This window comes from Chaetura pelagica, unplaced genomic scaffold (genome assembly GCF_000747805.2).
Source record: "Chaetura pelagica isolate M959 unplaced genomic scaffold, ChaPel_1.0 scaffold107, whole genome shotgun sequence".
In the NCBI taxonomy this organism is placed as follows: domain Eukaryota; kingdom Metazoa; phylum Chordata; class Aves; order Apodiformes; family Apodidae; genus Chaetura; species Chaetura pelagica.
In genome coordinates this window covers 2938504-2953926 of record NW_009953979.1, presented here as the reverse complement: position 1 = coordinate 2953926, position 15423 = coordinate 2938504, and the positions used below count along the sequence as shown (strand labels likewise).

At 41.1% G+C, this 15423-nt stretch overlaps 1 protein-coding gene across 1 annotated transcript in view; it reads left to right on the top strand.

Annotated features, from left to right (window-relative positions):
- The window catches only part of PINX1 (PIN2/TERF1 interacting, telomerase inhibitor 1), a 57246-nt gene that overhangs the window by 1705 nt on the left and 40118 nt on the right, over positions 1-15423 (top strand). Inside the window, exons 2-6 of the mRNA XM_010002190.1 lie at positions 933-1042; positions 3265-3357; positions 4085-4163; positions 7832-7924; positions 10628-10704. Of these exons, the coding sequence (XP_010000492.1) occupies positions 933-1042; positions 3265-3357; positions 4085-4163; positions 7832-7924; positions 10628-10704 (452 nt within the window). The remainder of the gene's footprint in view (positions 1-932; positions 1043-3264; positions 3358-4084; positions 4164-7831; positions 7925-10627; positions 10705-15423) is intronic.

Sequence of the window (15423 nt, the reverse complement as noted above, 5' to 3'; positions counted from 1 at the left end):
TGGAGTGCCTCAGTGGACTTGGCTTCTCACTGACTTTGTGTGGCCTTGGGTTAATCGGTCAGTTTTGATCCACCGTTTCCCATCATGTTTAATGAAGTCTGTAGTCTTCCTGTCTCCCATTCTTTATTTGTCTTGTTTACTTAGGTTGTCTTCCTGCATATGTTTAGGTGCATGCTTGAAGTGACTGGTTAACTGTGCTGGCTTTTCTTCCTTGCTTTCAGTGAAGCTGTTCCTGGTGGTGGAGGCAAGCGCACGCATGTGGGCCTGGGGGACTGTGGTTTCTTTAGTAGTCTGGGTGGGACAAAGGAGCCTTGGTTCCCATTTGGATTTCTTAACACCTGCAGTGATTTCCGGTGGCTCTTTAGTTGCCAAATAAACCATTTGGTAGCAAATCCAGAAGCTGAAATCCTACTGGGTTGTGTTCTGTAATTCAGTTTCTCTGGTCGCTTACATTTGATTCTTGACTTGGCTTTTGTTATAAAGGCAAATTTTAAAACTTCTGCGTTCAGGTTAAAAGGAGGACTAGCCAAGGGATGTTGTCCAGAACTGGGAATGCCAGCACTGTGTTCTCATCCCCGGTAGTTTTCATGTTTAAGCCAGATGTAAAACAAAAATTGGAATAAGTGTGGGATTTAAGCCAGTATACGTAAGTGGTAATCCTTAAGCCTTCCCTGAATTGCAGCCCATCCTTAGGGATGACAACTTCCATGTAAATTTTACTTTGGCATTCTTCACGTTAATAATCACAATTTTCACTCCATTGTTTTTGCAACACAAGGTTTAGTAAAATTAAACTGCCAGAATGTGTTTGGTCTGGTGCAGGTTCGGGTGGGATTTTTTTGCAATGAAGAGCTTTTCTTGAAAGAATAAAATACTAAGAACACTGTGGAAATGTAAATAGAGCCTGTTTGAATTTTTCCGTCCTGCTCTAGCCCGTAGAAAGCAGAAGTGGTCTGTGGATCCACGGAATAGCGCTTGGAGTAAAGATGAGACTAAATTTGGCCAGAAGATGCTGGAAAAGATGGGCTGGTCCAAAGGAAAGGTATAACCTAAAAGAAAGTTGTGTAGCTGGAAGGTGGAAGACTGCTGGGGAACTCTTGATGTCAGTGTTTAAAACTGCCATGTTATTTCTGTTTGATTTATTCTCTTGCATGCACAGAGAATTTGACCAATGTTCTGTTTCTGCAGTTTGTTACAAAGGTACTCATGCCTGTCCTTCTTGCCAGTTTTTCTCCTCTCTCTTTGACATGTCTTCAAGTAAGAGCAGGAGTTCGCACTTTAAATCAGGTGCTGGTTAAAGGCTTTAAGTTCCCTTTATGCCCTCAGTTCTCTCTGGCTTTTGCTACTGTTTGAAGCAACTCCAGGACCTGCTTGAATCTTTTACCTGCTTTTAAAGGCTCCTTCTGATCTGTTACTTGAATGGCCAAAATGCAGCTTTATGTGAGCTGTATTCCTTCAGCTTCAGCCTCTACCTGTGGACTGAGGTTTCTGGAGCTAAGAGTAATCTCTAGGTCAGTGAGCAGCTGCAGACTTCTCAGCCACCCCTTTGAACCAGTTTACCTTCCACAAAGGTGCCTCAGCAAAGCTGAGATTTGGGCCTTCACATCAGCATGTTCAGTGAAATGAGTGCATGCAAGGCTTCCACAATACTAACTGAATTCTTCTAGATTTCCTCTCCCAGCCTTTTTTTTGAAAGAATAAAATTAGGATAATTCTCAATTGTGTGAATGCATTAAAACTTAGAAAAATAAGCCTTCTCCTAGATTTCTCAGTGTGGCCTGCTGTTGCCTCAGTTGGCTTACAGTTAGCACATATAAATCTGGCTCATTTCAGAAACAGGCTGTGGTATCTGATTCAAAAGTTGCTGAAGTCATGGAGCTGACATTGGTTTCACTAGGATTTAGATCAGACTGTTAAAAGTATGGAGCTCAAGTACTCTTTTTATGTTAATTGTGTCTAAGATTAAAACAGATATGTAAACCAGAGTAGAAAAAAAACTGTTAAATGTTCTGGTTGTATTTTAGGCAGCCAGCTTCTCTGACTGTAGGTAACACCTTTGCTGTTAGGAATATGGCTTGTGTCAGGGTGGGAAAGGAAGGCCTTGTTGTTTCTATCTGTCATCTCTCCTTATTCTCTTCACAATGTTTCCTACTTGAGCTACTGGATCTTCCTTTACGACAGTTACAGCTGTACAAGAAAGATTGGTGTCTCCATTCCACTACAAACTCAGACAAATGGAGCCTTAACTTGATCAAATTAATGGACAAAAGCCCATCTGTGCAGTGAAATTAAGCTGCTTACACTAGTCCTGTTATTACTTGTATTGGAATTGGGTCATGGCAGGATGTGTAGCCAAGTGTCCTGCTTGCTTCCATGCTTTTTGGTTAGCAGAAGTATCAAGGTGAATTTTCTACCCTACTGAACAAATAAACTACTGGATTCATAAAAGCAACAGCCTTTTTCAAATAGGCCTCATTGCTTCAAATAGGAGATACATCCAGGATCTATCCACAGGGCTTCTCTCCTACTCCACCATGTACATGTTTATTACAGCCCCACACTGAGCTGATGATTTGTTGCTGGTGACAGATTATGGAAAAAGCAGGTAGATACCAAGAATAAAGTTTGAAACCAAATGCTTTGTCTTCTTTTTCCCCTGAAATAAAGATAATAGTGGGCCTAAAAATAGTTTCCCAGATTTGAATTATTATGCTTTTTATGATAGACAAACCCAACACGTGTGTTCCAATGTTGGCTTATTAGTGTGAGATGGAAGTTCTTAATGTCATACTAGCTCCAGTCTGACTCTTCCCTGCCTCCTTCTCCCCCATATTCATTCTGTGCTGTATGTTATCTGTGGCATCTGTCTGACAGCTGTTAGGCAGCTGCCTTCCCAGTGATGGAGGGTTTTTTTTTTTGTGAGAGGCATGTTCTTTTTATGTAGTGTCTTGTTTTAAACTTGTAAACACTTTGGATTTGCCTAGGAATGTCAGGTGGCTTCCTGATTAATCACCCAACTACTTAATGTTGTTGCTATTTTAGTGTTTATAATACTTTGCTGGAGGCTTAAGTAGTAAATTAAAAAAACTTAGTATCTCATGTGTACTAATGCCTGTAAATTAATTCAGTTATAAGTAAGCAAATAAATAGTAAATTGAGGTTTCTTCCTGTATTTCATTGCAAACTGTCTAACAGTACCAGCAGCTCTAGTTGCTTGGTCGCTGCTGTAAGATCCTTACATTTTTACCATCAAATCCTCTTTAGGGTCTTGGGGCTCAGGAACAAGGAAATACAGAACATATCAAGGTTCAGGTGAAAAACAACACGTTGGGGTTAGGAGCAACCATCAATCACGAGGTGAGCACTAGACCCAGGTAAGGAAACGGCTCCCATTTAATCTAAAGCACAATCTTTGGAATGGTGCTTTACTGAAATCTGTTGTCACATCTGTTGGCAGCATGTACCTGTGCAAACATCTCTGCAGAAACTGTTCAGTTTAGCTCTGCTTTGTTGGGTATTTTAGGAGTAAGAACTTGCTTGGAAAGATTACAGTGAATTCTGGGAGCAGGCTGTTCAGAGATTTTTTTGCTTCCAGGCAAAGTATTTGCTTTCTCCCTGTGTCTTCTGCCCTGCTTAGCTTCATGCGTTCTGCTCCTCTTCCTGATACAGTCACCTCTCTGACTAGAGTTCACATACATGGGCAGAGCAGAGCATGATCCTAAAGGTGCTTGTCTTGTGATCAACACCTTAAGTAACTTTGTTGCTGGAAAAAATCACACTAGAATTTTCTGCCTACTTTTGAAAACATCTTGCACACCTTAACAGGGGACACACAGAGCCAATAGCAGCTCATTATTGTTTGAGGACTTCTAAGCACAACCCTTATAATTTTTTGCACTTTAGAGTGTGGCAAGCTGTTGTCAGCAGTACCACCTGTGGAGCTTCTGAGGGTCCCTCCCACCAACAAAGACTGAGTATATACAATTAAATTTCTTCTTAGAGTGCAGAGTCTTAACATCTGTTTTACCACAACTTTGTTAGTCATGAAGACTTGTCTTGTATTCATTGTGGGTGATATTTACAGGACAACTGGATTGCTCATCAGGATGACTTCAACCAGCTTCTGGCTGAACTGAATGATTGCCATGGACAGGGTGAAACAGGTAGGTTCGTGCTTTGCTCAATCAGATGCTGGAAGCTTAGCAGAGTTTCCATCCTTTGTCTTAGAAGGCTAGCTGAGGCCCAATCCTTTGGGCTGCTAATAGTCTGCATCCTGAAGTTGACAACTCCTCCCTCTCTCCCTCAAAATCAGTGGGAGCCAAAGGACATGTTGCCATCCCTGACCATGCTGAAGTTTTCTCAGATGTATAGATCTTGGTGGATTGGTTTTACTCCCAGTCAGCCCTCTGTTAAAGACTTTTTGTTGGGAAAAGCAAACAAAACTTTGAACTTGTTTATTTTATCCAGAACCACAACATGAAGGACCTTTTGCTGGGAGGTAGTATAGCAGCACTAGTTTCTTTGCAATGCAGCCAGAGCCAGTATGAAGGTTCACAACACAATCATTCTCCATTGAAATGCATTTGCCTTCTTTTTACTAACAGTCACACCTGGCTTCCATGCTCTGGTCATTTCTTACATATCTACTGTTCCTCTCCTCAGAGAGCTGCTTCTTAGCTTTTGACTCAGTGTTACACATGGGATTTTTTTGAGTGTGTTACAGTGTCATTTGTGTAGGGCACAAAAGTGGGGAAACTACACAGCTTTCTCAAAAAGGCTTTTTTTATAGTCTTAATTTTTAAGGGGTTTCTACTGTTTGACCTGATTAGTAAAAATGAAGTTACACAATAACTGGTGGGTATGAGCTTACAGAGAGTTGTACACATCAAACACATCATATCTCCTTAGACTGGTTTGTCTAAACTCTAATCATATATCCAAGCAGCTCTCCATGGAGTGTTGTTAAACCAAGGACCTCTACTGGGACATGGCAGCCTGTCCACATGCTTACAGTGGCAGAACTGCCAGCTTAGTGAGTTTAGCAACAGTTCATTTGTTCCTAACATCTGAGCACAGAAGGTTTTCTAGGAGAGGAAATGTAGAGAGAGAAAGAAATTGAGTTAGCAAGAAGGATCGAACTTGGTTTCTAATCTTAGAAAACTAGGGTTAAAATTCTGAACCTGATGCCGTTTTTTTAATTCCTGTGTGACTTATCCCTGTGCATTGGAGCCTAATTGTGGTCTGAGGCCACACAGTGCTAAGTTCTGTAGTTGAAGTCCTCAGGAGGTAGAATAGCATATCGTAGGGAAATTCCAGAAGTTCCTTTCTACCTTTATAACTAAATCCTACCCAAGTTCCAACTTGAGCCATGGGAAGATCAGTTAGGTGTAACTGGTGGGAAACCTTCAAGCTGATGAGCAAAGAGCTGAAGTGACTTGCCCAGTGACACAGTGAGTCAGCACAGAGGCAGGTTCATTGAGCAAGGCTGCCTTGTTCCTAAACCTGAGCTGTATTCCCTGGGTCATCTCTACAGCTATGAAATGGCCCCTAAAAAACATATTCCTCCCTCTTTTTCTCTGTTATTTTTCCTTGACCTTTTTAGGAGCTGGAACAAGAGTTTTCAATTACTGAGGACAAATTTAGGTGCCTGTTGGAAATTTGTGGTCCACATTGGGTGACTGTTGAAAATTTGTGAACCACATTGGGTGACTTGCAGACTGCAAGTGTTGCTCTGAAACTTGTTTTTTTGGCAATTGTTTAAGCTGGCAAGACTCATCCAGATAACTCTGCCTGCAGCTGTGCTACGGGATCAAATGTTACATTATTGGCCATCATCCAGTTTCAAATTGCATTAAAAGTCAGCTGAAAAACTTCATTGTTCTTAAATAACTGGTATAGTTGACAGAGTTGGATTGCATTTAGAGATCGGGAAGGAAGGGCCCCGTGGTGCATAGGATGCCAACATTCACATACCCTTGTTCTGCATAGTTTTAATTTTCTTCCCTTTTTTTCTAGCTGAGCATCTAGTGAGGAGTTTTGATTCCTGTTTCTTTTGCTGCAGTACCAAGGGGTGATGACTGTTCCCTTGCCCTTTCTTAATATGGGGCCACAACATGCTTGGTGTGTCTGTTATGTGCTTTGGAATATTCATCTGTATCAGATTTGCTGTAGAAATGATACGTGGCTTTATTGCTATGACTAAATGGCTTTAAAAAGCACAGTAATATTCCTGCAGCGCTTGTTCAGTTTGTCAGAGGATTTACCAGGCACTGGCCGACACCGTGGGAAGTGCCGGCACGTTTCAGCGGTGAAATTCCTCCTTGAAGGCACAAGGCGGTGCTGCTGCCCCTTTCCCTGTAAGAATAAAGAGGAGGAGGAAGCCCTGTGGAAATCCTTTGCCGTGTGATGTTCCCTTCGGAACAAGGGAATTGGAGAGCAGACTCAAAGTGCTTCATCTGTGGTCAGGATATTTTAGTTGTGATGTCTACTTTCCCCATCGGCCCTTTTTATGAAATATTTTCAAGTTGACTGCACTCTGTCTAAAACTGGTTTTGTTAGTCCTTCCTCTTCTCATTAGGACTTAGTGTGTAGAAGAAGAGTAAATCTCAAGAGTAGAAAAGAAGATTGGAATAAGAGTAGATCTCAGCCTGCTTTCTGGTAGTCAGCTGTCCCACTGCAGGCTGTGGATTTAATTTTTAGGTCAATGACCCTATCGTCAGGTGTCCCTACCTATCTATCAAACAGTAAAGTGCTGTAATTCTAACATCAGAAAGTTCTGGTCTGCAGAGCTTTTAGGGGCAGGATCACATGAAAAGGTAACTCAACTTGGCCTTCAGGGTATGGGTTGATTTCCCTACCTATCCCAGTTGCCACTGGCAGTTAAAAACAACATCTGACCAGAGAAGTTCTAGAGTTACAAAGCACAGAATCCTATAGTGCCCATTTTGTTTTTTCAGGACAGGACTAATAAAGTAGTTATTAACTGGACTGGAGGTTTCCTCCCTCTGAGAATTTATTGTAAATTAACAGGCTCTCTGGAGGCAAAAGGGATGTCTGTACCAGTAAAATAACCTGCCACAGCACAGGAACTTGATACCTCTACTGTTAAATATTTAGACTAATCTTTCATATGGGTTTGACCTGCACAAGCTAATCTTCCCCCAAACAACTCCTGAGTGAATATGGGACTTAGCCAATCCCAGAGAGGATTCCCAGTGGACAGTTTAGATGCAGTCTCTCTTCTAGAAGCTGAGAGAATTAAATAATATGGATGTGGCAATTTGTTCTAGCTGGCCTCAGGGACAGAAAAGCTCTGCCACTGTTCAGTTTCCTTACACAGATGTATCAGAGTATGTCCGGATAGAGGCACTTTGTGTAGTATTAGAAGTGGAAAGCCTGTTTGTGTGATTTATTTTTTTCCCCCATTTCTATCCAGTCAGATTCAGTAGTTTATTTTGTATTATTTCTTACAACTTTCTCATACTCTGGCACTGGAGATATTTTGTAACAAATGACACAATAAACCCTGACCTATGATTCTTTTCATACCATATAAATGTTGTTAAATTAGAATTTGCCTTTGACCTGGAATATCTGTATCTGCCTTTTCAAATTACATTGGATTGGAAATGGGAAGGGGATGTGGCAAAAAAAAATTAAAATCAAGCAGTAACATGTCTGAGACAAAACTTATTATGCTTCCTTCAGTAATTTATTGAGATATGGTGTTGAGACTTGGTTTTGAGAAAGTTAAATAGAGTAATGTTTGAATTTGGTGGTTAGAATGCCTCTAGTAGGGTGGAACCTGTTTGGTTTTCTTTTTTTCCATTAGAGTCCACAGTGAATAATCAGAAGAAGACATTCAGTCTAGAAGAAAAATCCAAATCTTCCAGAAAACGTGTCCATTATATGAAGTTTGCAAAAGGTAAGAGGAGTTTTGTTGTTTCATAAGCTCTAGCCAAGATTAGAAAAAAAACAACCACCCAACAACGTGTCAAGGTGATCTGTGCCTTCTGAGGCCTAAATATGGCAAGTAAGATCTTGGTTTAGAAATACCCCCTGCGGCAACTTACTTAAAGCTATAATACACGGTTCCTCTTTATTTTGGACAATTTTGCATGGCTTTAGGTAGATATTGTTGATTAAAACAATTTCTGTCTGAAGGAACCATCATCTGAATATAGGAGCAGTGAATATTCTGTATGATCTGTGTGTGGGCAGGGGTTAGAAGGGGGAGGCAAAGGTGGTAACAGAGTTACCTGAGCATCTGCATCGCACTATCCTCTGCAATCTCCAATAACCCCTGCTAAGAGGTCATGTGGGTAAGATCAGGGATCAGATTAAACCTGAATGCAGGAAGAGGAAAGCCCTCTTACATCTCTCAGATGCTTTATTGGACAAATGAGGACATCAGTTGGTGGCCGCAAAAACTTCATCAAGAATTCATGGAGCTTAGTCATTTCTTTCCTTCTTAGATAAATGACATTATTTCAGCCATCCCTGGTTTTGGCTCTAGACTGTTGTTCAATTCCTTGCTCTCTTTCTCAGTTGGTTGTGTCCCCTTTTCACACACCCACATGCACATGGTGTGTGTATGTATGTGTGTCAGTGTTTGGATAGGATCAGTTTCCAGAAATGGCTAATCTATTATACTCTAGGGCTCTGTAATGTTTTTTGATAACAGATACCTCTGCTAAAACAGAAATAATTGACATCTGACTAGAGGCCCAATTCTGGTACCAGAGTTTGGGTTTTTTGTTTAAGTAATTCAGCCTAGAATTCAAACATGTTAACACATCCTTGTCACTTTACAATATTAAACAAATTGTTTCAGGGCGTGCTAAGTACAGAAGCTATGGTCTATTGGAGGTAGTAGCAAAGAGGGTTGATTTGGATTTGACCTTTTGGTAAATGCAGAGGAAAAAGAAGTGTCTTTTGAGCATGTAAAACATGGAGCAAGGCTTTCATGTTAGCAGTATCCCTTATTTGTTTGGCTGCGGTGTTTCTGTAAGCTAGGCCCCTGTTTGGATGTGGTCTACAACAGAGAAATTGTGCTTTTTTAAGGAAAGAGGAAAAGTTATTTGAGAAAGGCTAATGTTGTCATGGCCCTTGTTGTTCAAGCTTCCTTTTAGACTAAACAAGACGAGCTCACACAAAAGCGGGAGAAGGGAACGGCAACTGCAGAAAATCCAGCTTCCGTTTCTGGTGCTGTTTTGTAGCCTCACTGCTGGAGGGATGTAGTCCCCACACATAGCCCTAGCAACCACACTTGGATCTAGGGAATACACACCAACATGAGATTAAGACAGTGATTTCAATTGCTCTTCCAGTTTCCATTCCACTGTGATGCTGCAAAGATTTGGACTGTCATCTGAGTTGGTTTTCTATTAGAGATTGCAAAACAAGGAGGGGGATATGTTTGGAGAGGTGAAGGCATGGAAAGAAAGCTTTGGGTGAGAGGAGTAGCACCAGGAGTATAGGTCTTATGTTCCAAGTCTTGGCTAGGATAAAGCTGGTAACAGCCTTCAGATGCATCCAGCTTCCTTGGGAAAGGATGTCCAGACTGCACAATGAGACACCAGAAAGCTGGGTAACACTCCTGTAGGTTGATGTGTCTGCTTAACCTTTGTGGGTAGTTAAGGGTCCTGAGCTGAGGAAACAGGTAGAATAGGTAGATTTTTAATTATTATTTTTTTTTGCCCTTATATGTGCTTAGTTTCATTTTGAGGTCAGTGATTTTGGAATTAACCAACCAAGGGGAGTAAGACCCCAGTAGACTCCTAAGAAGTTGACCTATCTGGGCTATTTTCATTTCTTTAACTTTTGCTGACTTTTTTTTTTTTAAAAGAATTTTCTAAGATGAACTGTGGAAAAATCATAAGGACTTCCACACTGTGGAATTGACTAAACTTTTACCAGTACCTCAAAATGTCACACTACAGCCTTGTTCTTCCCCCTCCCTGCTCCATGTTTAATACTGGGCTAGTCACACAACAGTGAGATGAGAATAATGGTCCTACTGGAACTCAGAGAAATCTTTGCTTCATCCTTTAAGTCGTTTTAAGTTGGAATAATCCAGTGGGTTGCAGAGATGGAAGTTTTGCTTTTCAGAAGCAATTTCATGAATCCTCCTGCTGAGCAGAGATGCATTTTTTCCCCACTGTGTAGAAGAGCTTTAATTCCCTGACTCTATTGGAGATGGGGAATTCTCCTGATAATCCCAATATGTGTAGTTTCTCCTTTAACTTTTCTAGTGTGCAGGAGGTTGCAACGCTTCTTTCTCTTCCATGTAGTGCAGGCTGCTTCCCTCATCTTGCTATGACAATTGCAGCGTCGGGGTGGGAACAAGCTGTTGTTCAATGTTTTCCTGTGGGCATGCACCAACAGGCTGTGGTTGTCTCCTCACCAGCCTTTCCCTCCACTCACAGACATTTCCTACAGTATGTGGGAACCATGGTCAACCTTCATTTAGTGCCTTTACACATCCTCCTCCTGATTTATTTTTTTTTTCCACCTCCAAAAACAATTTCTCTAATTCCTTGGATCACAGTTTGTGTTATCAAAATGTACCTGTCATCACCAGATATGAAGACTTTGGTGTTTTTTTTTCTTCTTTTACCCCTTTCAGGTAAGGATCTCTCTTTGCGCAGTGAAGATGATCTCTCCTGCATCTTTGGGAAGAGACGAAAGAGTATGAAGGCACAGGTAAACAAGAGGCTTCACCTTTCTCTTGCTCCTTACATATTTTCCCTTTCAACAAAACCACACTTAAATGTCTTTCTACTTGATGAGATTACCACTTGCCCATCAAAAGCCAGGAGTCTTCTGCCCATTAAATCACTGTTGTTCCTACTCGAAAGCTGCAGATGGAGAACTCTGCTCTGGACCATTAGAAAGTTAAAGTAAATTTAATGTGTTTTTATGAATTAGTGTGATGTAACTTCTTTGGTGTTAGAAATCTTCGTTATCTTAATTTTACACTTGTGAAGCGTTATACATTGCAAAGTAAGTAAGTTTTGCTTGATCTGAAAGTTGCATAAATACCCAAAACAAAATTTGACACAGAGCAGCTACTGGCCAATCTCAGCAAACTGCCCTTATTTTCACAAGATTTGGGGAAGGCTGAGCAGCTGCAAAGTCATGCTTATCTTTGAACAAAAGTTTCAAAGATGGCTGGAACACTGGTAAATATTTTATGAAAAGACTTTCCTCCAACTTTGTTTAATGAGATCAAGGTTTGTACTAGCATTTATTTTATTATTTTTGTATTCATTAGCATTTTCTACTTGCAGAAAAGTAGGCTTGCTGTAGCAGTATATAAAGTAACAGGCTTACACTGAAACGTGACTAACATACCCAAAAAACTTGTTTTGAAAAGATAACATCTGAAAAAGCACAAATTAATATGTAGGAAGAATTGCCATGTCAGTTCAGGGGTCTCTGAAGTCTCTTGTAGTTTGAGGGAAAGGTTGGACCTGAAATGGAATGGAAATTTCTGAAAAGCCCTGTGTTTGTTTGACACCCTGCTTGTTGTGGAGGACTCTTAAAGATTGTTCTGTAACTTCACTGTAGGCCACTGTGAAGTTTGGGAGGATGGGAATAGGGGGAAGAATGTTCTAAGAGATCGTGGGTAGCAATGAAAGTATAACAAGGTTTGTATCTGTGTAAATGTGAGGCAGAATGACAAATAGGGATCCACTGGGGATTCTTCACTGAAAAAATCCTCTTATTATAAAATACAGTTCAGTGGGATGTCTTGAATTGAACAGTTTGAAGGATTTGGTCTTGCTGTTGTGTCATACAGTGTTATAATTTCAGTGAATCTGCTGTAGGCTTTAAACTTGCTGGTAGGACAGAGAAAAATGTCAAGTTTTTCTGAGTACTGTTCTCTAAACTACAAAAATGCAGCTACAGTTAATTGAACTGGGAAGTTAGAAGAAATGTAAATGAATTAAGAACTGTCCTGTCTTGTCTGCCACTGTGAGAAACAGTACAGACCTTTGTTACAAGTCACATGGTTTGGCTTGAAAGGTAAGAGCTTGGGAGGAGGCCATCAGCCACAACAGAACCCATCTTAGCTTATTAGTGTCTTGAAATAAGTGTTTGGGGACTTCAAGTCTGTGAGAGCTTTTACAGGTCTCAGACGCTGCAGGTGAGTTTACACCGTCAGAGCCCCATTGATTAGCACTTCCAGTCACCTAAATATTCTGTGGATCTACTTTGTAGCTCCCTTGCCCTCAGATCAGTATGAAGCAAGAGAACTGGGATTTAATGCAAATCAACAGTGAAATAGTTGAGGGAGGAGATTTTGCCCACCCAAGATTTATCCAAAATAGTTGGTCTTGTTTTCTCTGCATGTCCTACATCTTTTGAAACTGAAGATAAGTTTGGAAAGTGCTGTTGCTTCTTCTGAGACTAAAACCTGCAGGGTGATTGTTCTTTTTTTTATAGACACTGCAAGTCATGGGACTTTATAGCTGCTTGTGAAGGGTATGTAAGTTTGTGCAGCCTTCTGCTAATTCCTCAACCGCTGCAGTGGTTGGCTGATGGCTTCTGTGCAGATTTCCTTTTTCCCCTCGGTGAACACTGAGATAATGGGTCAAGGTTCTGGCAAAAAGTCACAGTCTGTTCCCTGTTAAGCACCCAGATTTCCATATTCAAATACAGGCAGGAGGTAATGTAGTTTTGAGCTGCATTGTCATCCTCTGGCTACCGTCTGCTGTTAAGCAGCCACAGGGAGAGAAAGCCAAAGGCAGCACAATTGCTTTTTTAAATTTTAATCCCCCCCTCCTTTTCTTCATGGATCAGAGATCTGTGGAGTTTGCACAGAACAAAAATGCATGGCTCAGGCCCTTCAGCTCTGAGCAATTTCATTGCACCCATGAACTCTAATGATCCTTTTCTAGGGTGTTCCAGAACCTGGTCCTTAAAGTGGCATAAACTGAACTGCCCTGTGAGAACTGCAATACTATTCTGAGTGTGTGTTTGCATTCTGTTTTGAACTCCACTGGCTCTGGACATTTCCATGGTGTGGCAGAGAGTACACTGCAAGAGCAGGAAAGTGCAGTCATTCTCCTGAAGTGAGTTGGTTCCTATCTGTTCCAGTGTAGAGATAATATAGGAAGAGTCCTGGTGTCCATCAGAGCCCTGGGATATGCCTTCAGACTGTGGTAGGCTGCACTGCCTTCTAATTGCAGCTCCTGCAGCTGTCAGTAACAGTGGTGTGCTGTTCTCCCTGTTCACAGTAGATGAGGACAGCTGACATACTTTCCAAGTATTTGATTCCTCCTCTTTTTTTCAGAGGTGCAGTTTAAGAAGCACTCAGTACAAATTTGATTTGGACTGAGTGACCTGTCCTCAGCTCACTGTAGAGTTGTAATTTTTTGACAAAGATACTGGGTGTAATTTTGTTTCCTATATTTCCAGTTGTTTAAGTCCAGGATCAGAACCATCTTGGATTCTTCAGGGAAAGATGCAGGAACTGCTTTTCATAGAATCGCAGAATTGCTAAGATTGGAGGAGACCTCTGGAGTTCTCTAGATCAACTGCCCTGCTCAAAGCAGGATTAGCTACAGCAAGTTGCTCAGGACCTTTTCCAGCCAAGTTCTGACTGTCTCCCTCCCTTGTAGCTGCCAGTTTAAGCCTGTGACAAAATTCAGTGGATGGATGAAAGAAATAATTTCAGGAGCAGATTGGAACAGTTTGGAATAAAAAAATGCTTATGCTAGAAACAGACTCAGTTGGGTGATCAGTTGCACATCTGTAGGCATCAGAGACATGGTGGAAGTTATGGAAATGAGTGCAGGTGCCATTGATGGCATTATGGCAGAGTTTTTTATCTGACTGAGTTGTGGTCCTTCTCTTATTCTTAAGAGCTGTTGTACCCACTGCCTTTGAGCTTTTCTGTTTCTACAAGTGGCTTAACATGCAGTAGACGTTGGCAGTGATATTATATTGATGCTCATCAGCACTGTCCTACTAGGTATGGCTAGTTGCTTGGTGTTACATCACATTGTTCTTAAAGATTAGGAAAAGGGGGAGAAAGAGTAAAATCCAGGAAACTCCATCTGTGCTTATGGTCTAATGGAAACTGGTGGAAGGGCTCAAGGCTAAGTGACATGGTCTCTGGACCAGCGAGATAACCCTGCCTCTTCTGAAGTGTGTGTCAAAAATATGTCACCTCTGAACTGCTGCTGTGATAAATGCTATCTCAACAAATCAGGTATGTCACAGAGACACTGTTCCAATTAGTCATGTACAGTCTTTTCTACTATAGCCATTAGTAATCATTTTATAATCTTGACCTGTGAGGTCTTTGGCAGATGTTTTTTGCTAGCTTAGTCTGAGCTTTCTTAACTCAATTTTTTAACTGTCTCAGTAGCCTAGGACTGGTCTGGCTAATGGATCTTATTTCACACTGACACTACTGCACTAAGTGGAGATGTTGAAATTTGGGTTATCTACCTTATCAAAGGAAAAGGGAGTTGGCTAGAGGATTGTAAAGATTGCAAAAGAGTGGAACTGCAAAGGATGTGGAAGGAAATGCTTTTTGCCCCTGAGGGTCGAAATGAGTTTCCCTAGAAGTAAGAAGACCAAGATACTAGTTCAAGCTGTTGTTTTGATGTTTCTGGGATATGTGTTGCTAATCATAGGCACTTGCAACCTTTAATTCTCCTGAATGTTAAAACATAACGGTACTTTTTTAAAAAAATATTTTTGATAAATCATGTATCCAACTAAAACCTCCTTAATAAACTACACAGGGACCTTTGTTTAAGAAAACCAACCACAAGTCAGAAAAACGGGGGAAAGAAAACAATGGCTGGGCTTCAGAGTGGACCTGAATTGAAAACGTCTGCAGTTTTTCCCAGAGAGAGTAAGGGATCGAAAATATTGAATTGTAATTATGATGCTCTCTGGAGACCTGCAGTGAGGACCTGTTTTGTAGGGTAAGATCTGCCAGAATTTTTTTACCCCCACTTTCCCTCTGATTTTCTCACTTGCTTAGGAACACTGGGAGCTGGGGAGGCAGAAAAACAAATTCCATTAGTTCCTATCTGGTTGAACTTCCTGGAACCCCCACTATTTTTTTTGCTTCTCAGAATTTCCTTCCTCCATCCAGCTGTGTTTCCTGATGAAGCCTTATCACTGGAGAAAATGCTCCTGAGTGAGACTGAGAATTTGGGAATGAGTTACAGACAGTCCCAACTTGGTTGCTGAACAACATGATTCTGGCACTGATTTTTCTTTGGGGGCTGAGGGAGCAGTTCTGATTTGCTGGCACATTTGTAATAACCCTGTTTGAGATGCATAGAAAACTGAATGTTTTGCCTCCATTTCACTTCCATGTCTCGGGTCATTTGATGAGTAATCTGCTTCCTCCAAATTTTTGTAATTTGCATGTAAAGCCTGTGTAAGTTCCCT